This window comes from Bolinopsis microptera, chromosome 2, assembly GCF_026151205.1.
Source record: "Bolinopsis microptera isolate Bmic1 chromosome 2, MBARI_Bmic_1.0, whole genome shotgun sequence".
NCBI lineage: Eukaryota > Metazoa > Ctenophora > Tentaculata > Lobata > Bolinopsidae > Bolinopsis > Bolinopsis microptera.
In genome coordinates, this window is record NC_087073.1 from 93,123 (window position 1) to 120,939 (window position 27,817).

At 37.5% G+C, this 27,817-nt stretch overlaps 2 protein-coding genes across 2 annotated transcripts; both read left to right on the forward strand.

Annotated features, from left to right (window-relative positions):
- Positions 1-1,009: 1,009 nt before the first annotated feature.
- Positions 1,010-5,067, forward strand: LOC134826311 (uncharacterized). The gene is made up of 2 exons (XM_063838642.1): positions 1,010-1,204; positions 1,406-5,067. Exon 2 carries the CDS (start codon positions 2,311-2,313, stop codon positions 4,642-4,644), a length of 2,334 nt encoding a protein of 777 aa, XP_063694712.1. The 5' UTR covers positions 1,010-1,204; positions 1,406-2,310; the 3' UTR covers positions 4,645-5,067.
- A 127-nt stretch (positions 5,068-5,194) lies between these two features.
- On the forward strand, positions 5,195-26,735 carry LOC134826312 (sodium/hydrogen exchanger 8-like). Its single transcript, XM_063838643.1, has 14 exons — positions 5,195-5,370; positions 5,557-5,873; positions 6,677-6,819; positions 7,568-7,669; positions 7,980-8,014; positions 9,050-9,193; positions 15,572-15,719; positions 15,906-16,061; positions 20,733-20,858; positions 21,573-21,684; positions 23,054-23,196; positions 25,143-25,290; positions 25,752-25,884; positions 26,552-26,735. Exons 1-14 carry the CDS (start codon positions 5,303-5,305, stop codon positions 26,676-26,678), a joined length of 1,902 nt encoding a protein of 633 aa, XP_063694713.1. The 5' UTR covers positions 5,195-5,302; the 3' UTR covers positions 26,679-26,735.
- The last annotated feature ends 1,082 nt before the right edge of the window (positions 26,736-27,817 follow it).

Here is a 27,817-nt window from a genome sequence, read left to right on the forward strand (position 1 = left end):
AGAAAGAAATGGCTGAGACTCCAGATGAGGTTAGTTTTGTTGTTTTCGGTATTCTGAGGCAGATTTATCGATCTATTCATGTGGGTTTTGTATAAAAAAGAAATTACTGTGCTATCTCTATGATCAGATCTACCAAGCTATTAGTCAAATCTATTGTTGTTTCTCTTTAAATGTAAGTTGGCTTATGTATACAAATTACTCAGGAGGGCTGGGTTACAGTTAGTAAAAGTACAAAGTTTGGAGCATCTGTCGAATCAGCACAGGAGAAAAAGAGGGATTATGACAAAAAGATGGACAAACGGAAAAAAGAGATGATCCATTTATATTCATTCCAGGAGCGTGAAAATCGTAAAGAGTCATTAGCAGTTTTAAAACAGAAATTCCAAGAGGACAAGGAAAAAATTGCAAAAATGAAATCTGCCAGAAAGTTTAAGCCTTATTAATATAATTTTAACTATTTAAACTATTAGCTCTAGGTTGCATTTTTACAGGGGGTACTGTTTTATTTATTATTATGACAGGATAACTTATTGATGATAGGTGAATGCAAGTATTTTGTTATTGTGTTTTTACTTTCATGATGCATTGTTTCAATCATAGTTTTAGAAGCCGTTTGGCATGTATTCTTGGTATCACTTTATATGTTGACTAGAAACCGAGTATACAGCGTTACCATGGTTACTTTATATGAGTAGATTGTAGAAAGTGTAGTGTTTATTCCATTACAGAATCAATAAACATTTAGTATCTGTTATGATTAATGATAGGAGTAACATCTTTGTCACTTAAATCTAATATTTTTTGACAATAAATACAAAATTAAGTTCGAACAGTTATTCGGTAATATGGTGATTCATATTATATTAAGTAACTTTGTCAATACTTATTCTAAAGAAATGAATTGTGGTTCATTTCAAGGAATATTGAGTAACTCAGTCAACACTAATCATATCATCTCTGTAGATAAGAGCGATATAAACATGATGGCCTCTAATCATTTCATCTCTGTAGATAAGAGCGATATAACCATGATGGCCTCATCCGGACCAGTAGGGACTGCAGGGTCCCTCCCACAAGCCCCGCCTAAACCTTGGTGGACTAGTCAATTAGACGACTGCTACAAGAAGCTACAGGCTAATAATCAGAGGTGTATCAGGAACAATAATGAGAAAAATAAAAAGCATTACATGGATTCTCAGAGAAAGTGGGTTTTGTTTTCTTGTCTATAATTTTGCAATCTCTCAAATTGTATAGGTCTTACTAAACCAGGGTTGCACGGATAAGATAGTGATCATGCCTTATAAAGCTAAAACTGGTGTATTTTTAGCCCAAATAGGCATGATTCCCAACTTAAAAGCCCTATTTATAAATTTATTTAGATCGCCCTAATAAAAGGTTTTACCAGGTACGTACAAGCGGTCCAGAGCCACCAGGCTGCCTACACAACCAATCTCATCCAAATGATGCAATACTGTCCATCAGGTCAGTTCTGGACCCTCAGACAGCAGCAGCAGACTTCCTTCGCTCTCCCTATGTCACCAGTCATCAACAACACTCACCACAGCTTCAGAGCCAACAACAGCAGCAGCAGTGTGGGGTCGGACGAAGCTTACTATAAGGAGGTGGAGAACCACCCAGAGGAGGAGGGGGACTCATAGAGAGGTTCATACATTGCAGAACTGTTATTTATTGATGGGTTTACATTCTTACAGCACTATTTACATTTCTTGACGGATTGTGTTGTCAAGATAGTTGCTGAACTGATGAAATATTTACTTATTTATGTGGTACAGAAATCGAAACCAAAGCAAAATTTGCGCCGTCAATAAATTATTACAGGAATATACTGATCTTTGGATCGACTAAATATTAGATTCCAGGAAGATTATAGATACAGTAAATGTTTCCAACGTGTGGATTTAGTACTTTATGGTTAGTTAGTAGAAAAGCTGGACGCTAACAGCTGGAAATGGAATGACTCTGAAAGCTCAAATATAGAAGCCAGCTTTTTGCAGCTGTGGTATAGTAAGATTATTTATTGGAATCATCAACTTTTACACTAGCTTTTTTATTTGGTATTAGTTCATACTTCTATTATAACCTCATTGTTATCTTATTGATTAGTTTTGTAATACAGATTGTTTTCTTGACTTCGAACTAATCAGTTCTCATTCAAGTTGGACAGCTTTTTCGTTTCATTGTAATTTATAAGTGAGCACAGTGCACGATTTGTTTAATTCAAAACGAGCACACTTCAAATATTTAGTAACTGACAATTTAACGTGGATAAAATTGCAGCGCCTATTTGACATGGGTATGGGAGTAGAAGAGGGTTACAAGGAGTTTGTCCAGTATCATGAACAACAGCTCCGTCATGTTGGATTCCCAGAGGAAGCGTGGAGACAGGTTTACGAGAAGTTACAGCCGCGCACTCTCCACGACATCAACAAGGGACTTGAAGTGAGGGATGGGAAAGTGGTGGCTTCCAAACCTCACCAGCCATTCAGTTGTGTTTATATAGTGCCCCACCTGTGGACTGGTGATGGTGGAGCTCAGTCGTTTGCTGCGTTAGAAGATGACATTGACCAACCTGCCAAGTTACTTGATATGATGGGAGATAGTGAAGCACACTCCTCAGTGATCCCTGGTGGTAATTCTGATATCATGCAGGAGATAGCACAGATGACTGGCTCTTCTGAGGAAGCTGCTAAAGCTGCTTACAACGAAGCTAAAGGAGACCTCGTCAATGCAGTTGTTCTTTTAAACGGTAATAATAAAAACGCAGAGGGGAACAAAATCGCCAATGCTTTAGGTCTCGAAGACAAAAACAAAACAATATCGTTTGCAGAGTTCAAGTTAGCTATCACCGATCAGAAATCAGAATACCAGTTGGAGCAGATGTACAAGGATTTTGTGAGAAAGAAACAAGCAGCGCTCGGCGAGGACGGTTTTGGGACAACATCCAACTATAAGTGGGAGGATGACGCGGAGGAGCACGTGATTACAGTCACTATTCCTGTTCCTCCAGGAACTAAACGAGGGGATGTCATCAGCAAAATCACTACCAAACGCTGGACTTTTGGGATAAAAGGGCAACCCCCCATTATTTATGGCAGTTTCGCTGGGATAGTTCAGCCTGATGAATGCACCTGGTACTTCGAGAAGGGGACTGATAACATCATAGCAAGTATCCAGAAGAGTGACAACGAGGAGTTTATGTGGCAAAATCTAATCGTCGGAGAGGAGAAAATAAGCGAGAGATTCTTAGAATATGAGCGGAGGAAGAACCTTGTCAAAGCACTAGACAGGCTGTGGTACAATGCTCTAACTTATCAAGCCGTTACCCCAGAGGGAACCCAGGCTCACAACTGGTACCTTCCCCCTCAGACTGTCTCCAAAATGCTGCACAGTGAGACCCCAAACTTTAAACTAGCTCCCTTCTGGTCTTGCTATGGCGGGAAAGTGTTGACCTTGTTGTGGCCAGTTAAGACAATCAAGGTCAGGGAAACCTGTACTTTGGAGAAGAATCGTGTTCTGTACACGGGGGAACCTGATTTGCAGCGTGAGGCTAGGATCTGGGCTGCAAATCCTGCCAATATTTCTAAACCTGTCCCCAAATCATTCACCTCCCAGTATGAGAATCTGAACCCCCCGTTTACTCACAAGGTCACTGATTGGAATTTACCTGAGGATGATGTTTTGTCTGAAAGTGAAAATGTTGAAGAGCTCACCATAGTAACCAGCATGAATTTGAGTGATGTTGCTAAGACAGAACTGAAGAAATTGGGTGTTGTAGTGAGTGAGGGTGTTGTCTCCAGCGAGGAGGTGCCGGAGACCTATATCTGTCACTGGAAACAGTTCCGTGAAGACCGGACTGGAATCTCAAATGTTAATAGTTTCGACCCCACTTTTACTAATCTTATTCGTCTTAACACTTTCGTGAGAAGCTCGTTCGGAAATGTCAGTTGGTGGCCGAGTGGGTATCATCTAAACAAGGAGCTACCAGCAATCCTTGCTTTCCCACCTTCCTGGGAAGCGCAGTGGCTGTTACGGTGCAGTGAAAAGGCTGCAGCTTCAGTCATAACTAATTCCCCTGCTCGCTTGGGGAAGATGTGCGAGAACAGTTTGAACTACTTCGCTCAGCCTTATGTGAACTCGGTTACAATTGACAACTGCCAGTGCAGCCTTGAGTTCACCTTGGTGATAAGGAACAATAAGTGTTTTGTCTCCAGTATCCCCGCTGTCCACATTAGCAGGAAACCTGTCAATGATATGGAAGAAAATCATTATCTTATTGATCACTACATTTCTCGAAGCGACGGTAGTAACTTTCCCTCCGCATTATGGTCCAGGTTCCTCGTTGAGTTCAGTTTAAACGAAGCATGGCCCGTCACAGAGAGCAAGATTCATCATATGATTCACGACTTATTTAGCAGTTTCGTGAAGAAGACTTCGCAGGTTCATTGCTACGGAATTCAAGTAATCATAACCTCAAGTCTAGAGGTTAAACTAGTTGGAGTAAGACCAAGTCCCACCTATTTCCCCTCTCTTGAACACTTAGCTGCTGCTTGGAAGTTGTTGTTTTGTAGACCATTACCGGTTGTGAAGGGCTTCCGAAATATTTTCAACGCTTCTGTTGAATAGTTGGCAAGTAGCCAACTGTTTTACATTTTGGGGTATTATTACAATCGAGTTATTCTTTTTTGAATCAAAGGGCTTACTACTGATTGAGGTAGATTTTTGTAGTTTTTATAATGTGTCTAGATTACGCTTTTAGATGATATTTATAGCTTTTAGTTGTGCTGCAGACTTAATTTCTATTCAAATATAGATTTTAAAACATATAACGCCCATATTCTGAAACATTATATAGTTTTTGAATAATTCGTCATGAATCGAACTATGTTATTTACTGTTTGAGGATCTACATCTTGTGACGTCATCACTTGTGACGTCATCACATCTCCTTGGATCATAACAAAATATGATGTATATTACATTAACGTACTATGATCACACTCGCACATGTATGATGTTTCATTAGTGTTATTATGACGAAACGAAGTTACAGTTATCTCTTCCTTTTCTCTGATACATACTATACTTTGTTATACCCATTCAAACTCTATTTTATCTCTTGATTCTAGCTTTATTTCTATAACTAGAGCTAATTTAGTTATTAGATATTCTATACATTTTAGGGACATGGCACTCGGGTACATCTCAGTGTGGTAAAAAGAAACAACTCTCCCACAATGTAGAGTGTCTAAAGATAAACTTATAGCCGGGCACTCTGATCATCATGGTTAAGAAACGCTTTCTTACTCTCCTTTGTGTTTCCTTCTTTCTCCTTGGAGTTCTTATCAATGGGTAAGTTTTGTATTTTAAACTCAGTTTAAACACCGTGATTTAATTTAATTGTCATGTTTTAACATTGTGATTATTACTAGTACAGAAAAAAGGGCCGAAGCACGGAGCGGATCATATTAGTAGCTTTAGTAAGTAAATATGGTGTAAATATGTAAATAGTGTTCACAACTAAGCCAGCAATTCTAGAGACGGAGATCTGGACCAGAGGAATGGAGAAGAGGAGAACCAACACTTCAACACGCAGGAAGCAGACACAGTCCTGGTCACGGGTGATAAGGATAACAAGACGGAACCAGATAACAAGACTGATGAGACTGATAAAGATAAGAGCAATGACACTGACACAGATGCTATTATTGATAACGGTAGCAGTGAAGAGAGTCAGAACAGTTTCAGGATCTTCTTTATTCTGTGTGTTTTGTTGGTCGCTATTCTGATGGTCTACCTTCTCATCAAGTTCAAGTTCCATTATCTTCCAGAGAGTATTGCTATCGTGTTATTAGGTCAGTTCAGAATCCTTTAATTAACCAATTAATAATTATAATATACTATATGTATAATATGACGTGATATGTGTAATATGTATAATATGTATGATATGTATAGTATGTATACATACATGTTACATGGTAAGGTCTCCTCCTAGTCGTTGGAGTGGCCTGCATCACACACATCGCGTTGGCGGCGTAACATATGTCTCCACTGTACTCGGTTGGTAGCCAAAGCTTCTGTTGTGTCGTTGTCGATGTTTTCAACACCTGTAAACTTAGCAGCATCTTCGAGTACGCAGGACTTCCAGTTCTTACGGGGTCTGCCCCTTGACCTCTTTCCATAGTTTGGCTTCCAGTTCAACAGAAACCTCGGTAGTCTAGAGTCTGGCATTCTAACTACATGTCCATACCAACGTAGCCTGGCAGCACTGATGAAAGTCTCAACTGACTTGATGCCAGCCCTCCTAAGAACTTCGTCGTTGGTTACATGAAAGAACCATTTAATCCTAAGGATCCTTCTCAAGGAGGTTTGATGGAAAACCTCGAAACGTTTCATCTGCTTTTTGGTGGTGTTCCAGACTTCAGCTCCATACAACAAGATGGTGGTACATAGTATGTATAGTATGTGTAATATGTATAATATGTATGATATGTATAGTATGTAGAATATGTATAATATGTATAATATTTACTACACAGTTTACTAAAATCTATAACCTGGTTGACGTGTATATTCGCAAATATAATTTGTTTTCAATTTAATTAAGAATATTCGCAGTATCCGTACTTTTCATCTGACAAAATTGTCCCCTTAGGAGCAATCATTGGAGGACTATTCCAGATTTTCAATCACTACAACATTGGTAGGATAAAAGAGTCTGAGGAGCTCAATCCCACTATATTCTTCCTAGTTATGCTTCCTCCTATTATATTCGAGTCTGGATACTCGCTACACAAGGTACTTACAATCATAACAGAGTTTAATTACTAATTTATCTGTAATCGACCTGACCAACGTCTTTTCAAATATCTATACTCTGTAATACGTATATTAAATAGGCTAGGGGAAATTAGTTGTTTCACTATTAAATTAGTTGTTTCACTATTAAATTAGTTGTTCCACTATTAAATTAGTTGTTTCACTATTAAATTAGTTGTTCCACTATTAAATTAGTTGTTTCACTATTAAATTAGTTGTTCCACTATTAAATTAGTTGTTTCACTATTAAATTAGTTGTTCCACTATTAAATTAGTTGTTCCACTATTAAATTAGTTGTTTCACTATTAAATTAGTTGTTCCACTATTAAATTAGTTGTTTCACTATTAAATTAGTTGTTCCACTATTAAATTAGTTGTTCCACTATTAAATTAGTTGTTTCACTATTAAATTAGTTGTTCCACTATTAAATTAGTTGTTTCACTATTAAATTATTTGTTTCACTATTAAATTAGTTGTTTCACTATTAGATTAGTTGTTTCACTATTAGATTAGTTGTTTCACTATTAGATTAGTTGTTTCACTATTAGATTAGTTGTTTCACTATTAGATTAGTTGTTTCACTATTAAATTAGTTGTTTCACTATTAAATTAGTTGTTTCACTATTAAATTAGTTGTTTCACTATTAAATTAGTTGTTTCACTATTAGATTAGTTGTTTCACTATTAGATTAGTTGTTTCACTATTAAATATAACATAACTTCAGGGAAACTTCTTCTCCAATCTTGGTACAATAGTTTTGTTTGCAGTGATTGGTACAGCTATCTCTGCATTTTCAGTTGGAGCCGGGCTATATGTCTTAGGACAGGTAAAGTAATAAAACAAGAGTTGTTTAATTTAATTATTTCATCACAAATTAATTTAAATAGTAAAGTGTACATTGTACAATGCAATCATTCTTGAAGATATTTGGTTATTCACAGTCTAATAATAGAATGTTGGGGGTTCCAACCTCATTTTGCCTCATTTGGGGCACCCAAAAAAGGCAAAATTGGGGGGCATAATGAGGCAGAATCAAAATTAAACATTTTATTTTAATAATAATTCTAGAAGATAAACTGTTTGTGGTTATTCACAATCTAATAATAGATTCTGCCGACTAAATCTACAATTTCCAGGCAAAGATATCCTTTGCACTGACAGCGAAGCAAAGGTTAGTTGGGTTATACTATCTTACTATATACTATAAGTTATACTATACTATAGTTGGGTTATACTCTAACTTGTACTTGTATTAGACCTCTCCAATGTATCCTGTTTGTTGCTTGTTGTTCTGCATCCTCTATCGTAATGTTATCGACACCTGGGTTATAACGAGTAACATTGAGCTAAAAAGACGGGTTCCTGCTAGTTGAGCTAAATAATTCGAAGTATGCGCGGAATGACGTATTAGCGGTATTTATTCCTTAACCGTCGCCGGAAAATCAAGTTTTAATTATGCTTCCACATTATTACACTTATTACGTCACACTCATTACGTCACACTAACTACGTCACACTCATACGTCACACTCATTACGTTACACTCATTACGTCACACTAACTACGACACACTCATTACGTCACACTCATTACGTCACACTCATTACGTCACACTCATTACGTCACACTCATTGCAACACAATATGTAGCAGATAACCTTCTCTCTCTCATAACTAATTCGCAGGCCAGTAAGTGTGTAACTTATTATACCATATTTGAATTTTGTGGTCAGCTACAAAATGATATTGCTTTTCTGATTATCATAAAGTTAGCCCTCTCTTTATAATTTTATAATCATTTTTATAATCACGTCAATACACGTACTTTGTACACCCAAGTACGCTATTATTGTCGGAAGGAGTGATGAAGATAATAATAATATTGAATATTGATGAAGGAGTAATATCGAGCAATAATTATTCCATAAATGAAAATTCCAGACAAATTTCACAACTACTTTTCGCTAAAATCAGTAAATTTCATTCAAGATTTGAAATCAATTCAATATCCAATGCAGTACGATAGGGAATAGCATTCAAAAAATTGCAAACTCTAGTAGCAGTGTAGTAGTGTAATAGTAGCAGGCCCGGTCAAGTGTAGTAACTAGTAGTGTACTACACATTATCATCTGTAATTTCCGCTGTTGATTAATCTAAATCTCATTCTCTTTCGGTTTTGGAGCGCTCTAAATCACATTCTCTTTCAGTTTCGGTTTTGGGGCGCTCATCTCTGCAGTTGATCCCGTAGCAACACTAGCCATATTCTCAGCTATAGACGTGCATCCAACACTTTACATGTTGGTATTTGGGGAGAGCGTACTGAATGATGCCGTCTCTATCGTTATGACAGAGTAAGTACTGAATGATGCCGTCTTTATCGTTATGACAGAGTAAGTACTGAATGATGCCGTCTTTATCGTTATGACAGAGTAAGTACTGAATGATGCCGTCTCTATCGTTATGACAGAGTAAGTACTGAATGATGCCGCCTCTATCGTTATGACAGAGTAAGTACTGAATGATGCCGCCTCTATCGTTATGACAGAGTAAGTACTGAATGATGCCGTCTTTATCGTTATGACAGAGTAAGTACTGAATGATGCCGCCTCTATCGTTATGACAGAGTAAGCACTGAATGATGCCGTCTCTATCGTTATGACAGAGTAAGCTGAAACTTTACCTATTTTTAGAAGACGAATAAGTACTTCCAGTAATTAAAATGAATTACACTATTCATACAACTTATGACACGGTGACGCGTGACACAAGCATCAGCGAAAACTGGTGTGACGAAGCAGACGTTAAAGCAGAAAGAGACAGTTATGAGTTCAAAGTTTTCTTCTACTTCCTTACTGAGCCTAGCATCACTGAATGCAAAAGGGCTCTCTAAGACGGAGAAACAGGAAGAACTCGGAACGGATTGTTTTGAATATAGTGTTGATATCTTGTGCGTTCAAGAGACAAAAGTCAAAAATCATTCCACTAGATATCTCAGAAACAATTACAAATTGATCATGATGGAGCAAAATCAAGGACGACATGGTGGACTAGGTTTCATCATAAGTCCTAGATTACTACCTTATGTCACAGACTATCAGTATACCTCAGACCGGGTTTCCTATCTTAATGTCGTCATTCCTTCTAATCTCTCATCCCATCCTAAAAATATCAGAATTGTTAACGGTTATGGCCCGACTAATCCTAAAGCAGAAGGAAACCCTGCCCTTCTTAGAAAGTTCTACAGAGAACTCACCCATGCTATTTCAGTTCCTGCATCTCATGAATTGTTTGTTTGTGGTGATCTCAACAGTAAGTTGGGAACCTTATCTCCTTTGGACTATCAGTATGGTGTAACAGAGTATAAGGGCAAGTTTGGAATGGGTACAAGGAATTTCAACGGTGAACATTTATTAAACTTCATGTGCTTAAACAAACTGTTTGCTACCAATACCTATTTTGATCATCCTTGTAGACATCGAACTACTTTCTCTATGTGTATTTCTGCCAAAGGTCGCCCTAAAGGTAGCAAACTTACTCGTCCAGTCTTTGCCCAATTAGATTATATTCTGTGCAGAACACGCAGCAGATTCATGTTCCAAGATTGTAGAGCATATGGCGGTCTTGCTACTAACTCAGACCACAGACTCGTTGCTTGTAAGATCAAACTAGCCCCCTACTACAAAATCTTTCCTACAAAAAAGATAAGTTCAGTAGTTAAGAGATATAACAACTCCCTGCTCACCACTGACCTTCCCACCAAAGTCAAATACCAACTTTCAGTCGAACAGAAAGTCAACAACTCTCAGGTAACATCAAACCCTAATGATGATCTCACTAACTTGATGGATGTCCTTAAGACAACTGCTGATGAAGTAATCGGGACACTACCACGCTCCAGAAACCGTAACTTCAGTAGTGACTCAACTGTTGAAGCCCTTGTAAAAGAGAGACAAACCCTGCAAGCTGCACTTAACTGTAACAACCAAGTTGCTGACAGAACTCAAGTCCGTACAAAGATCAACAGGTTACAGAAAGACATCCGTAAGCATCTCAAGAACCTTGCTGACACACGTGCCGATGACATCGCTCGAACCATCATGTCAACAGATGACACAAGGCAGATGTTTGAAGCTGTGCGTACTCTAGCTGACACTAAGCCCAAATCTACTATCAGTGTCCACAATGAAGAAGGTAACTTTGTTGCCACAGATGCTGGTAAAGCTCAAGTGATCAGAGACTACTACGAAAAGCAGTTCACGTGTGAGGATGAACCACTTCAAGCATTTATAGGGGATGGACGCTGCCTAGACATACCCATCACATGTGATGAAGTAAAGAAAGCCGCCCAATCTCTCAAGAACAACAAAGCCACTGGTCCAGATAAAGTCTACAACGAGTGGTTGAAAAATGCTGGTACAAAATTCTGGTCAAAATATGCCGAGATCATCAATAGCGCATTGGAGACCAATTCATTTCCTGATGTTATAGGTGAAGCCATCATCACCCCCTTACCAGAACCTCGCAAACCAGCTGGTCCTGTCACTAGTCTACGACCTTAATGTAGGAAAAACTAAATACATGATATTCACTAACAGATTACCAGAGGATATAAATATTAGTATAGAAGGACAGCGACTAGTGAAAAGTGAACATGAACGATTTTTAGGTGTCATTATTGACTCAAAACTTAGCTGGAGCCAGCACATTAAACAGTTAAAGACTAAAATATCCAGAAATGCAGGCGTAATGATGAAACTTAAAAGTTCCATTCCGAATAAAGCTCAAAAAATGCTATACAATAGTTTAATTCAATCTCACCTGTATTACTGCGCTACTGTTTGGGGTACTAAATCTTTAAATTCCATTCAGTCTTTATTCTCTGCTCAAAAGAAAGCTATTCGCGCCACTGATTCAGAATATCATAACTATTTTTACGACAAAGAAAAACGTAAACTACCATCTCACACAAAATCCATCTTCAACAAAATAGGAATTTTGGCTCTTCCTAATCTCATTGCTAAAAGCTGTCTAACTTTGATGCACAAGGTTTATATGGGAGTAGCACCATCGAGTATCTGTAGTATATTTGAAAAATCACCGCTTAGACAAACGGAAAGGAGAAATCCAAAGTATTTTGAAATTAAGTTCAACAGATTACGGATCACCGATTATAGCATCTCTAACGTAGGACCACGATTATATAACAGCACGATAAACGAAATAAACAAAATCCTTCCCTTCAACGTACCTAAGTTACAAGATAAGTTTATTAATTCATACAAGGACAACATTGTACGTTACTTACTGGACAAACAAAAACTTGACCTAGAAAACCTTTCGTGGACGGACAAGAACTTCGTCCTTTACAACTTTTAAACAAAATATTAGCAAAATAATATAACAGCTGTAAGAATCCTAAACGTTAGTGCAGTCAAATAAATGAACTGCGATAATGCATTTGACAGTCAGTCACTGCAATTTATTCTGCAACTTATTTTTCAACTTTCACTGCCACACTTATATTAGGCTTATATTAGGCTTATCTTGCCTACACATTTTTTTAAACGAAATTCCTTGCGCACCGCGTACTAAAATTACTTGGATTTCTACCGCTTTGATAAATGACTACATGAAGATGGGGAGTTAATATTGTTGATTTATATGATATAGATTATTTATTCTTTAGTGTAGATTAACTTTATTTTTATATATTTTACAAGTGTGAAGGATCAACCATACGTTATTGATATTTTTGAAATATTTAATGATACATTGATATAATAATAAATGATTGTAATATTTTTATTGAGGCACATGCCACCCCATCGCGGGTTTACTACTACTACCTCTATGTCTATCAAATGGTGCTCGTAAGATATTATCCATGATTGTACTGAAGAGAATTGAAGACAAAGTTGATGCTTTCACTGGTAGCACGCAGGCGGGGTACAAACATGGTAGAAGTTGTGGTGATCTAGTGTGGGCTGAGCGGATGTTGATATCGGTTGTCACGCGTAAACACTTCCAGTATCACAAGATGGGCATAGATATGTCTCGAGCATTTGACACAATCAAACGCCAGACTATACTTGACCTTCTTGTCAAAGCTGGATGCACAGACGACGACCTCAGGCTAGTAAGACTCCTCTTAACCAACACCATTTTTTTATTTCAAAATTCAAATAAACTTTACATCAATGTATTACAGTTATATTCAATAAAAAGACCACAATATCTCCTGTGAAGCAAAAACATGGAAAAAGAGAGCTAGAAAAATATTCATGATACTCAACACTACCAGACTCAGCTGGAGTGAGAAACAAATTGTAAAAACATCAAGGTAAAATTTATTTCGGCTGAACCAAAACACGGTGGTAAGACCATAATAACATTGGTGCCGACCCTACATAAAATCATTAATAAATAATCAAGAGAACAAATTTAAATGTATACGATACCTTCTTGCTACTACTCCACAAACTTACACGACATAACAACAAAATAACATAATTAAATAATATTATAATAAAACAATCTACAATCTAGCCACTCACGTACTGCGTGACGCGCTTGTTTTCGGGTTTTTTCATAAAAGAAAAAACGGCGCGTTCTACTGCAGGTGCGAGGGGCAAATTATAGAGAGTATGACATTCATAAAGTAAAATATATATATAATAATATTCCATGATGGGCCATCTAATCAGGCCAGCATACGTCAGAAGACCAGAGAAATTCAGTTAGCTTTGTTTTGAAAATAGAAATTTTCTCAGTCTGTCTAACATAGGCTGGCAGTGCATTCCACAGAAGCATTGTTCTATAAAAGAAGCTGTTTCTGAAACTATCGCAGTTTGGTACAATAGAGCAGGTATATGTGCTGGTGTCAAGTCCTTCAATGACAGATGCCGTGCTCCTTGTGTACCTCATTGTTCCAGCTTCAACAACAGTAATATATTCAGGTGGAGATATACTTACCAAATCATTTACTATTTTATAGAAGAGCGTAATTGAATTATGGATGAACTTAGATCTAATGGGTAGAATTTTAAGCTCCTTCTGCTTCTCATAGAATTCAATATCACTATAATGATCAAACTGTTGTCCATTGATCCATTTGATCGCTCTTTTCTGGATTGCCTCAAACTTCGACATGTGTGTCGATCGCTGAGGACACCATATAACTGAGCAATGTTCAAAGATTGATCTTACAATGGTAAGGTAGAAAGCCCTCTTTTGGCGTTTATCCATGGTAAAATGACAGGTTCTCTTTAAGAGCCCAAGCTTTGAGCTTGCTTTAGATATCAATTGATCACAATGTGCACCCCACAGAAATCTGTTGTTCATTATTACACCAAGATCTGTATGGGATGCCACATGCTCAAGGTCAGAGTGGAAGGAGAACTATCTGCTGTATTCGAGAGTCTTCTTGGGTCCTTTCAAGGTGACAGTCTCTCCGGCAAGCTTTTCACTCTTGTCCTAGCAGGAGCTCTTATAGAACTACGCCATCGACTAGCAGAGTCTCCCCCACACATACCCAATCCCCCTATTTCAAAAGAAGGTATGCCACTGGAGTCAGCGTATTCAGATGATTGTAACTTCATGAACGTGGAAAAAGAATCCTTAGAAGCTATCCTACCAATAGCTAAGGAAGTCTTCAAGGAGTTTAACCTGTTCATTAACACAGAGAAAACAGAATTTACCCATGTTTTCCTCGCTCCTGTTGGAGAAACAATCCCTGGTCGTGATGATACCATGTTACGTGGAAATGAAGATTGGCGGAAGAGTAAGATTCTTGGGTCATTGTTGTGTAGTGAAAGTGATATAGCTGCTCGATGCATTGCTGGGAACAATGCCTTCTATAAGTTCACCAAGATCTGGTCTCAGCAGAATATCTCCGTTACCAGAAAGATAGCAGTATACGAAGCCCAAATTGTATCAATCATCATGTACAATTGCAGTAGTTGGTGTCCTACTGCAAAGTCACTAGAAAAACTAGACATTTGCCATAGAAAACACCTTAGATCATTACTGAACATTTATTGGCCTCATGGAACAATATCCAATGCAAACTTATACCTAAGATGTAACTCAGTTAAGCTATCAGATCGTGTCCCTAAAGCAAGGTGGAAGCTCCTAGGTCATATCTTGCGTAGTGCTGATGACTCCCCCGCTGCATTAGCGTTAAAGTTTGCTGTCACAACAAACTGTAAAGGGCGCGTCGGTGCGCATCGTAAGAATTTGTTCAAGATTATTGTGAATGATTTGACCCGTAGAGGTTTAAAACTTAACTCTTTGAATGATCTTAATAAGCTTAAGATATTAGCCGATGATAGAGTTGCTTGGAGAAACAAATTTTAACTCTAGCTGTCTTGATCTGTACTGATCACCATTTTAGGATGACTTGATTTCTTTTAGGGGTTTTGAATATTTTAATGGTGTAAACAGTTTCTTAATAATACAACTTAATTTGGAAAACTGAGGTTTCAATTTACAAAATGAACACCATAATCACTTAATTCTTTACACACCAAGCCTTTACGTCATATTTCATAATATTACCATGAATAATACATCTCTCCTACTTTCAGTACAATCATACACTAACCTTTTAACGACGCGGAAGCAGGTTACCTGGTTACCTGGTTACCTGGTTACCTAGTTACCTGGTTACCTAGTTACCTGGTTACATAGTTACCTGGTTACCATTAATAATACCTCTCTCCTACTTTCAGTACAATTATACACTTCAACGACGCGGAAGCAGGAAGTGCTATCGGGTCTGCTATCGGAGATTTCTTCCTTTCGTTTAGTGTGAGCGGACTATTAGGGGCTGTGTTCGCGTTAGTGCTCTCCCTTCTCCTCAAACACATGGCTTTACAGGTACACTAGTGTGTAACACACACACTCTGAGATTACAGGTACACTGCTCTGGCGATTAAATATTTCTAATTATCACTAATTACTGTACTATTAAATCAAATTACCTCTATTTCACACGTACATTACCTGTATTACACTGTGTCTCATTACTAATTTCATATTTAATTAACTCATCTCTCCCCTCAGAATACACCCTCCCTAGAGTTCTGTACAGTGTGCCTGTTCGCGTACGGACCCTACTTCCTCGCTGAGGGTCTACAACTGAGCGGAATAATGGCCATATTGTCCAGTGGCATTGTAATGAGTCACTACGCGCATTACAACCTGAGCTTTATGACGCAGGTACATACCTTACTCGGGATTATTATAACCGGGATAAAGTGGTGGGTTTTGGAAGATTCCGCCATATTTTTCCCGGTCAAAAATTTTACCAGTCATAAAAAAACCCGCCGACTCAGATTATGGGGTTCCAAGGGGGTGGTGATCATCATATTTTACCTGAAGTCTCATATGTGCTAGAGAAGACTTTTGAAGCAGTGGATGGAGGGCTGTAACTTTATTGGCGGTTGCTACCATAATTCCGTTATAAAAATCACAATTTGGTTATAGAAATCAGATTTCAGGGTGGACCGTGATTCTCACTTTTCTTGCCCATGAAGTGAGTAAACTGTGCCACTATTTCATGGTCCACGGTGGATTGATTACTGGAGCAGTTGAAGATGCAAAGCCAAGACGTTCCCCAATACCAAGCGGTGGGCAGGAAATTAAGCTACGGCTGACCTTCAGAGCAGTAGCCCCATTAGCGGACAAAATGAAAGTCTTGTTAAGACAACAATACAACTTCGAATTTGACGGTCAGCAGCAGGGGGATATCAATAATGATAATGGAGGGGAGTGGGGACATTAGCGATAATGAGAATGAGAATACGCTTTAATGAAGATTTGACTTATTATTGCTACGGGTATCGGCCTTACAAAATGACACGAAAAAGGAGATGGCTCTGAAATGCACAAAAATGAGTTTTGTTCATGTTTTATTATCCAGATAGGTAGTTCAACAAGTATATTTTTCTTCCCGGGGGTTGATTTCATTAAAAAACCGTAAATTTTGCGATAAAAATTCTCATCTTTGAAATCTTCCAAAAAAACATGCCTTACAAAATGACAATTTCGTCCCGGCTGTCATTTTTTAACAGCAGCCTATAGAAATTTGATTTCACCTAGGACAGTTAGATAAATATAATAGATTGAAGATTAGAATAGCTTTTACAGGAAAAAGGATGGTTTAAAAAAGTTGGGCAACTTCGCGTGAGATTGTGCCTTACAAAATGACAACCCAAAACGGCATCACTCCAAATCCGATTTGGGAAAAAGTTTCATTATTCTTTCACGTGTCTTACTGTTAGATATATATGTTGTTTATATTATACCAGTTCTGTTTTTACCAGAATATATTAAAAAAGGAACATTTTTTATACTTTGAAAAAATTGAAAAAATGTCATTTTGTGAGGCGTAAAAATCATTTTTTGTTTTCATACTTGAACACAGTATTTGGTTATATTTGATATGTTCTATGCCTGGATAGATCACTTTTCAGTGTTTAGTTAACGTTTGACATGTATTACTCTCTGCTTTCACAAAATAGAAGCTTTATTTCGTTGAGTTTTGAAATGTTTTTAAAACATTTTGATATCAGAGCTGCACTTTTGTAATGCTTACTTGATTGTTAACTGTCAGATTATGATTATTTTTAACTCCTTCTTGTATTGACTGTTTCTGATCCATTTTAGATGATGAAAGTAAAACAATCTGAAACACTGTCATTTTGTAAGGCTTTCGGTGTCATTTTGTGAGGCATTTTTATCAAAATTGATGATCAAACGAACACATTTAGGCTCATCATAAGCTTACTGGGTTTTAGAATACCAATAATTAGGCAAGGGGCATCCAATATAAATATGCCATCTTTGTATAATAAAATAAAACTGTCATTTTGTGAGGCATAACACTGTCATTTTGTGAGGCTAGGTCGTTTTTTTGTCATTTTTCCTACCAAAGTCACTAAATCAGTTTTTTTATTTAACCAGAGTAGTCTTTGATTGACATAAGTCATGGTAGTACCTGGTTTCCTGGGGTTAAATTCAAAACTTTGGTCTCCATTCTGGTTAACAGTTAGGCGGGGCAATGACTGAACAGCAAAAACGTCCATATTTATGTAAGAAATATAGATTCTATGTCATTATCATTCCTTGGGAAGTGTTAATTAATGCTTTTTCTTTCATACAGTAAAAGGAATAGGGTTCAATGTATAGGGAACCTAAGCTACAGCATGGTCTATGTCGACTGTCATTTTGTGAGGCCTGTCATTTTGTAAGGCCGATACCCGTATAGATTTATTTTCCTTTAAATACTATCGACGTGTCTTTTTTTCTATTTCTGAGTAATATCAGTAACTGTAAATTGAAATAACTTCTTTAACAAGTAACAAAAACAGAAATTTCGGTTGAAAATTTGTTGACCTCTGAAAAAAAACTTGAAAGGTCGGCCACCGGTAAATACATGACCGGGATAATTTGGCGGGTTTTGGGAAATTCCGCCATATTTTTCCCGGTTATTAATTTTCCCAGTCATAAATTAACCCGCTATAATATTCCCGAGTAAGGTAGTCACTAGTTCAGTTTTACTTTTCATACTCATTGTAGCTCAATAGTCACTAGTTCAGTTTTACTTTTCATACTCATTGTAGCTCAATAGTCACTAGTTCAGTTTTACTTTTCATACTCATAGTAGCTCAATAGTCACTAGTTCAGTTTTACTTTTCATACTCATTGTAGCTCAATAGTCACTAGTTCAGTTTTACTTTTCATACTCATTGTAGCTCAATAGTCACTAGTTCAGTTTTACTTTTCATACTCATAGTAGCTCAACAGTCACTAGTTCAGTTTTACTTTTCATACTCATTGTAGCTCAATAGTCACTAGTTCAGTTTTACTTTTCATACTCATAGTAGCTCAATAGTCACTAGTTCAGTTTTACTTTTCATACTCATTGTAGCTCAATAGTCACTAGTTCAGTTTTACTTTTCATACTCATTGTAGCTCAATAGTCACTAGTGTCAATTATCCTGTGTGTGTACATTCAGTGATATTTTAATTGAATCAGTGATTATACATTCGTTTATAAACGAGTAGTAATACGGTTGAGTAGTAATACGGTTGAGTATTAAAAGTACTACTACTTATCTATACTATATTGGGGGGGGGGGGGGGGGGGCAACGTTTTGTAGATTAAGGTAGATAAAAGTAGAATGTCATCCATTTTTTTTGCGAATTCTACTCTACTTTATTCTACTTTATCCTACTTTATTCTACGTTGGCCCCCAAAGTTTTGTAGATTAAGGTAGATAAGAGTAGAATGTCATCCATTTTTTTGCGAATTCTACTCTACTTTATTCTACTTGCCCCCCCCCCCTATATTTCTCTACTTATTGAGTATATACATACTCAATAAGTAGAGAAATATAGTATAGATAAGTAGTGGTACTCTTAATACTCAACCGTCAACTGTCAAGTTACAATGGCAGTACATTCAAATCATATTGCCCACCATTCTCACACAACACAAATCTACCCTGATAATCTACCCTAATAATCTACCCTAATAATCTACCCTAATAATCTACCCTAATAATCTACCCTAATAATCTACCCTAATAATCTACCCTAATAATCTACCCTAATAATCTACCCTAATAATCTACCCTAATAATCTACCCTAATAATCTACCCTAATAATCTACCCTAATAATCTACCCTAATAATCTACCCTAATAATCTACCCTAATAATCTACCCTAATAATCTACCCTAATAATCTACCCTGATAATCTACCCTAATAATCTACCCTAATAATCTACCCTAATAATCTACCCTAATAATCTACCCTAATAATCTACCCTAATAATCTGCCCTAATAATCTACCCTAATAATCTACCCTAATAATCTACACTAATAATCTACCCTAATAATCTACCCTAATAATCTACTCTAATAATCTACCCTAATAATCTACCCTAATAATCTACCCTGATAATCTACCCTAATAATCTACCCTAATAATCTACCCTAATAATCTACCCTAATAATCTACCCTAATAATCTACCCTAATAATCTACCCTAATAATCTACCCTAATAATCTACCCTAATAATCTACCCTGATAATCTACCCTGATAATCTACCCTAATAATCTACCCTAATAATCTACCCTAATAATCTACCCTAATAATCTACCCTAATAATCTACCCTAATAATCTACCCTAATAATCTACCCTAATAATCTACCCTAATAATCTACCCTAATAATCTACCCTAATAATCTACCCTAATAATCTACCCTAATAATCTGCCCTAATAATCTACCCTAATAATCTACCCTAATAATCTACACTAATAATCTACCCTAATAATCTACCCTAATAATCTACTCTAATAATCTACCCTAATAATCTACCCTAATAATCTACCCTGATAATCTACCCTAATAATCTACCCTAATAATCTACCCTAATAATCTACCCTAATAATCTACCCTAATAATCTACCCTAATAATATACCCTAATAATCTACCCTAATAATCTACCCTAATAATCTACCCTGATAATCTACCCTGATAATCTACCCTAATAATCTACCCTAATAATCTACCCTAATAATCTACCCTAATAATCTACCCTAATAATCTACCCTAATAATCTACCTAATAATCTACCCTGATAATCTACCCTAATAATCTACCCTAATAATCTACCCTAATAATCTACCCTGATAATCTACCCTAATAATCTACCCTAATAATCTACCCTAATAATCTACCCTAATAATCTACCTAATAATCTACCCTGATAATGTACCCTAATAATCTACCCTAATAATCTACCCTAATAATCTACCCTAATAATCTACCCTAATAATCTACCCTAATAATCTACCCTACTCCCTCTATCGCAGGTCACAGTTCAGCAAGTTTTCCGAACGTTTGCCTTTTTAGCGGAGTCCTGCGTGTTCGCCTATCTTGGGATGGCTATATTCAGCTTCACTCACTCCTTCCAACCTGCCTTTATAGTATGGAGCATTGTAAGTACATCTCATGTTATCATTATAACATATATTGTATATATTGTACATAAAAATATAAACGTTATTTTATCCCGATACAATTTAGATTATTGCTATAAAATATAAACCAGTAACGGTTCCTGTGGATTACACAAACCTACTTAACCAAACGTCTTACAACACAACATGTCATCAGGTGACCGGGTATAAATGTGGACGTTATTTGAAGTGTCTAGGTGTTAAGGGGGGGGGGGGGGGGGGGGGCGTGTCTAGGTGTTTAGGGGGGGGGGGGGGGGGCGTGTTTAGCAAACAAGTGTGTGCTTCAGCTGTGGTACTCATTGATACTGCAGCTTAAATAGATCTTATGACTGTTGAAGTGTCTAGGTGTTGAGGAGTTTGTTCTGACACGTGACAGAAATGAACCAATAAACTTCCCGACTAACTGTCACGTGTAACCCAGACTAACTGTCACGTGTAACCCAGACTAACTGTCACGTGTAACCCAGACTAACTGTCACGTGTAACCCAGACTAACTGTCACGTGTAACCCAGACTAACTGTCACGTGTAACCCAGACTAACTGTCACGTGTAACCCAGACTAACTGTCACGTGTAACCCAGACTAACTGCCACGTGTAACCCAGACTAACTGCCACGTGTCAAAACAAATACGTCCCACCAGTATATGTACTAAAACTGGAGCTTTTAATAAACCATAATCTACAATTTCAGATACTGTGTCTAGGTGGTAGAGGGTTGAATATCGGGCTGCTATCTCTACTGGCAAACAGGTTCAGACAAACAAAGATAACACCCCAACAACAGTTCATAATGTGGTTCAGTGGTTAGTCAGTTTTATCTTATCCTCTCCCTGCTACTAGAGTATTAGTTGATTAGTTAATTCCCTGATGTGTAATTAATTAGTAAATTAATGGGTACTTTCCTCGCTCAAACGTTTGTGTGACTTTATAATTTGGTGATTTTGTTTCGTGACATATTATTAAATTTGGAAAAATAGTGTTTTAGTCAATTTTCGAATTCACGCACTGTAGCGTTATTTAGCAGTAGTCAATGTAGCTGTGTAACTATGGTTACACTGAAGCGTTATTTAGCAGTAGTCAATGTAGCTGTGTAACTATGGTAACACTGAAGCGTTATTTAGCAGTAGTCAATGTAGCTGTGTAACTATGGTAACACTGTAGCGTTATTTAGCAGTAGTAAATGTAGCTGTGTAACTATGGTAACACTGAAGCGTTATTTAGCAGTATTCAATGTAGCTGTGTAACTATGGTAACACTGTAGCGTTATTTAGCAGTAGTCAATGTAGCTGTGTAACTATGGTAACACTGTAGCGTTATTTAGCAGTAGTCAATGTAGCTGTGTAACTATGGTAACACTGTAGCGTTATTTAGCAGTAGTCAATGTAGCTGTGTAACTATGGTAACAATGTAGCGTTATTTAGCAGTAGTCAATGTAGCTGTGTAACTATGGTAACACTGTAGCGTTATTTAGCAGTAGTCAATGTAGCTGTGTAACTATGGTAACACTGTAGCGTTATTTAGCAGTAGTCAATGTAGCTGTGTAACTATGGTAACACTGTAGCGTTATTTAGCAGTAGTCAATGTAGCTGTGTAACTATGGTAACAATGTAGCGTTATTTAGCAGTAGTCAATGTAGCTGTGTAACTATGGTAACACTGTAGCGTTATTTAGCAGTAGTCAATGTAGCTGTGTAACTATGGTAACACTGTAGCGTTATTTAGCAGTAGTCAATGTAGCTGTGTAACTATGGTAACACTGTAGCGTTATTTAGCAGTAGTCAATGTAGCTGTGTAACTATGGTAACACTGTAGCGTTATTTAGCAGTAGTCAATGTAGCTGTGTAACTATGGTAACAATGTAGCGTTATTTAGCAGTAGTCAATGTAGCTGTGTAACTATGGTAACACTGTAGCGTTATTGCTGATAAACCATGATCAGTTTCTCATTTATCTTTTATTTGATATTGAGGGTAATTCTGTAACCAGAAAACCTGGATTATCTTGGTGAATTGACAGTGAAAAAGTAGCAAGTGATTATGTCAAGGTTCAGTCGCTGGAGCCCAGGAGCCTGGGCAATTTTGGCACTCAAACTATGAGACTTTTAAAAAGCACAGTTCTTTTTAACAATAATTGAACGAGTTAAATTCGCAAGTGTTCAATTTATTATTTTTCAGGCCTGCGTGGAGCGATAGCATTTGCTCTAGCCTTACATTTGCCCTTTGATGAAGAAACAAAGAAGGTTCTAGTCAGCACAACCCTTGTTATTGTGCTTTTTACTATTGTGTTCATGGGCGGTGCTACTAACCCAATGATAAAGGCGAGTTTACAGTTTTAAAATAACACTTTGTAATTAGTATCATTAGTAATTAGTAATAACACTTTGTAATTAGTATCATTAGTATTTAGTAATAACACTTTGTAATTAGTATCATTAGTAATTAGTAATAACACTTTGTAATTAGTATCATTAGTAATTAGTAATAACACTTTGTAATTAGTATCATTAGTAATTAGTAATAACACTTTGTAATTAGTATCATTAGTAATTAGTAATAACACTTTGTAATTAGTATCATTAGTAATTAGTAATAACACTTTGTAATTAGTATCATTAGTAATTAGTAATAACACTTTGTAATTAGTATCATTAGTATTTAGTAATAACACTTTGTAATTAGTATCATTAGTAATTAGTAATAACACTTTGTAATTAGTATCATTAGTAATTAGTAATAACACTTTGTAATTAGTATCATTTTCTTGGATAAATACTTGTCAATAGTTCTTACTCTGATTCTGAAAGGTACTATTTATACATTATTATAATGAAAAGTACTATTATAATGAGGGTACTTATAATGGAATGTATAATAAGCCTGAGTGTGTTTAACGCTCACGTGACCTCATCAAACTATGTGTGATATGTCATAGGGACTTTAATCTATATTAGGGTATACACTGAAGAATGTAGAATGTAGAATGTTGTTAACACTGTTCACGTGTTTCTTTCTCTTTTGTATTGAGAATTCCAGAGAGTGAACATTTTACACGTCATGGAAATTTCAAAGACTCTAAAATGAAGGGGTTCGTAACCCCTCTCCTCCAAATGAAGGGGGTTCGTAACCCCCCTCCCCCAAATGAAGGGGGTTCGTAACCCCCCTCCCCCAAATGAAGGGGGTTCGTAACCCCCTCCCCCAAATGAAGGGGGTTCGTAACCCCCTCCCCCAAATGAAGGGGGTTCGTAACCCCCTCCCCCAAATGAAGGGGGTTCGTAACCCCCTCCCCCAAATGAAGGGGGTTCGTAACCCCCCTCCCCCAAATGAAGGGGGTTCGTAACCCTCCTCCCCCAAATGAAGGGGGTTCGTAACCCCCTCCCCCAAATGAAGGGGGTTCGTAACCCCCTCCCCCAAATGAAGGGGGTTCGTAACCCCCTCCCCCAAATGAAGGGGGTTCGTAACCCTCCTCCCCCAAATGAAGGGGGTTCGTAACCCCCTCCCCCAAATGAAGGGGGTTCGTAACCCCCTCCCCCAAATGAAGAGGGTTCGTAACCCTCCTCCCCCAAATGAAGGGGGTTCGTAACCCCCTCCCCCAAATGAAGGGGGTTCGTAACCCCCTCCCCCAAATGAAGGGGGTTCGTAACCCTCCTCCCCCAAATGAAGGGGTTTCGTAACCCCCCTCCCCCAAATGAAGGGGGTTCGTAACCCCCCTCCCCCAAATGAAGGGGTTCGTAACCCCCTCCCCCAAATGAAGGGGGTTCGTAACCCCCCTCCCCCTGCTTAACTAAACTGTGTTTAATTTGTTCATGTTCTGAGAAACCCTATGGGCTTACAACTTTAATTTATCGTTACATTGATTATTTTCATTTTTAAAGTACACAGAAGTTGCAATAATTTAGGTAAATCGTAACTACAAGTGATATTTTTGTAGTACAATACAACGTGTTACATCATGCATAACCACTTACTCTGTCTGACTCATAATTACGTACAACATAGGCTATCCACTCCGATAATCGTAACCAATAATCATCTCCGATAATTCGTTTAAAAATGGATAGCCTAGTACAACACAATTTTACTATTGAATTTTACTATTGTTATGGGATGATTCCAAAGTCTGCTGGATTTAAATTATTTAAACTATTTAAAACTCAATATACTCAATATACTCTAGTAGTAGAATAAACTTATAACCCACTTTTAACTCAATATACTTAATATACTCTAGTAGTAGAATAAACTTATAACCCACTTTTAACTTCAGTTAGTACAATACTGGACAGACAGACAGACGGGACGGACCCGTCTAGAGAGTGAAGACCGGCAGAACCTGCAGAGTTCAGACGATACTGTCTTCTCTCTGACTGGGGAGGAAGGGGAGTACGTACACGTGCAGACCTCCCCACCTGCAGGTACGTACTAAATGTGCACGTGCAGACTTCCCCACCTGCAGGTACGTACTAAATGTGCACGTGCAGACCTCGCCACCTGCAGGTACGTACTAAATGTGCCCGTGCAGACTTCCCCACCTGCAGGTACGTACTAAATGTGTACGTGCAGACTTCCCCACGTGCAGGTACGTACTGAATGTGCACGTGCAGACTTCCCCACCTGCAGGTACGTACTAAATGTGCACGTGCAGACCTCCCCACCTGCAGGTACGTACTAAATGTGCACGTGCAGACCTCCCCACCTGCAGGTACGTACTAAATGTGTACGTGCAGACTTCCCCACGTGCAGGTACGTACTAAATGTGCACGTGTAAAAATCCCTACTATACGGGATTCGGGATACGTTTAAAATGTGCAGGCTTGTTTTACAGAATTAAAGAAATTGATTTGAGTGACCTTGTTTTAAGTGACTTACATTTCAGTCGGATCGGACGAGTACATGTTGAGTAAAACTGTAGAGTTTGGCAGGAGTATGAATATAGATGATGTTGATTTAGGGCAGGTAGCTACAGGATGGAGCAAATGGGACGAGAAATACTTCATTCCTTTCTTCCGGTTCGTCCTCAATCTGGATATTATTCTTGTTATACATTCCTTTCTTCCGGTTCGTCCTCAATCTGGATATTATTCTTGTTATACATTCCTTTCTTCCGGTTCGTCCTCAATCTTGATATTATTCTTGTTATACATTCCTTTCTTCCGGTTCGTCCCCAATCTTGATATTATTCTTGTTATACATTCCTTTCTTCCGGTTCGTCCTCAATCTTGATATTATTCTTGTTATACATTCCTTTCTTCCGGTTCGTCCTCAATCTTGATATTATTCTTGTTATACATTCCTTTCGTCCGGTTCGTCCTCAATCTGGATATTATTCTTGTTATACATTCATTTCTTCCGGTTCGTCCTCAATCTGGATATTATTCTTGTTATACATTCCTTTCTTCCGGTTCGTTCTCAATCTAGATATTATTCTTGTTATACATTCCTTTCTTCCGGTTCGTCCTCAATCTGGATATTATTCTTGTTATACATTCCTTTCTTCCGGTTCGTCCTCAATCTGGATATTATTCTTGTTATACATTCCTTTCTTCCGGTTCGTCCTCAATCTGGATATTATTCTTGTTTCATAGAGTTGGTTTTCCTTTGGTTGCGATACCACAAAAATGTAAACTGATTGCTCGGTTGCAATATAACATGTATAAGATGGATATATTTGATCAGAAAGCGGTTCACGCAACAAGAAATCAGAGCAGCATGTAACGAAATGCAGGAACGTACCGATAAATGGCACACGGACGTAGAAATGGGAAGTAATCGAGACGAAAACGAAGATGAGCACAGTCTTTAATTTGTAATATAGATGGGAAATATTATGAAGGAGCAATTAATTGGGTGATTAATAGATGTGGATACTGGCGGGGAGGTGATAATTGTTTGTTTACATTAAAAGTGAGGGGGGTAACAAGAAGGCGTTACAAGTATTACAAGCCTTCTATAATACAAAATATGTATCACCTCATCAGCCTGCTTAACATGTCAAACAATTATCACCTCCCCGCCAGTATCCACATCTATTGGAAAGTTAAATGGACTGGTTTATTTCTATGGGAGACTTTGCTTTTGTAAAAATGTTCAAACCATATTCACGCCATTTTGTTTATTTTTTGATTTCTCCTGTGTAAATAAATTTTGCTGAGAGTTTTGTCGAAACTTGCTTTTAACCTTTATCTATGAGAAAGTGTATAATACAAAATATAAAGAACCAATTGTTTAACAAGTTGTATTAATTATTTAATCAATAGGTAGGTATTCTGATATGGTATCTTTGATATGATTTGTTAATTTCGCTTGCAAGCTGCTGAGGATAATAAATGTAATTAGGGATTGAGAAATATTTTAAGAATTGAGAATGTTGTACAGATAATTCGAACAGATTTTGTTTGTGGTACGATTTAGGAAAGCGATGGTTTTTCGCACAGCCTGACTTGATTAGTTGAAAAAAAGAAGCTTGTACTGCAATCCTAGCACCAACAAAATCTGTTATTTTATCAAAGTTTATGCTGAATGAAATAAGAGTTATTCTTAGTCAAGCTCAAGGTAAAGTAACTAAATAAATACATAATTCGGGTTACATTAGACCACGCCAAAAACCGACCATCTTCTGATTTATCTTTCTGGCGCCGTCTCCTCGCGACATAAATGCGAGTAAAGTATTATCTTTGCGCGTCACAACAGTTCTTCTCCGCTTGATTTTGGAATTTAAGGAGTGATAGTTAATTATTATTTTGTTAATGATGTGTGAGCGATACAGTACAGGTATTGTATTTTGTCAGATGCCATCGTGGAGTAGGTGGTCTCATGCATCTTTCCCCCTCGACATAATAGAAGGAACCTAGACATGCAACCTGCAATCCGAAGGTGATTGCAGTCATTACGGAATACTATAAGCCATAAGGTCTTCATGCTTTTATAATTGAATAGTTAAAT

Bases quoted from the DNA above. Each gene is read 5' to 3' on its own strand.
- LOC134826312 (XM_063838643.1), top strand. From the start codon at position 5,303: ATGGTTAAGAAACGCTTTCTTACTCTCCTTTGTGTTTCCTTCTTTCTC. The intron at 6,820-7,567 runs GTACTTACAATC...ACATAACTTCAG, and splicing joins CTGGATACTCGCTACACAAG to GGAAACTTCTTCTCCAATCT. The intron at 23,197-25,142 runs GCGAGTTTACAG...TTTTAACTTCAG, and splicing joins CTACTAACCCAATGATAAAG to TTAGTACAATACTGGACAGA.
- LOC134826311 (XM_063838642.1), top strand. From the start codon at position 2,311: ATGGGTATGGGAGTAGAAGAGGGTTACAAGGAGTTTGTCCAGTATCAT.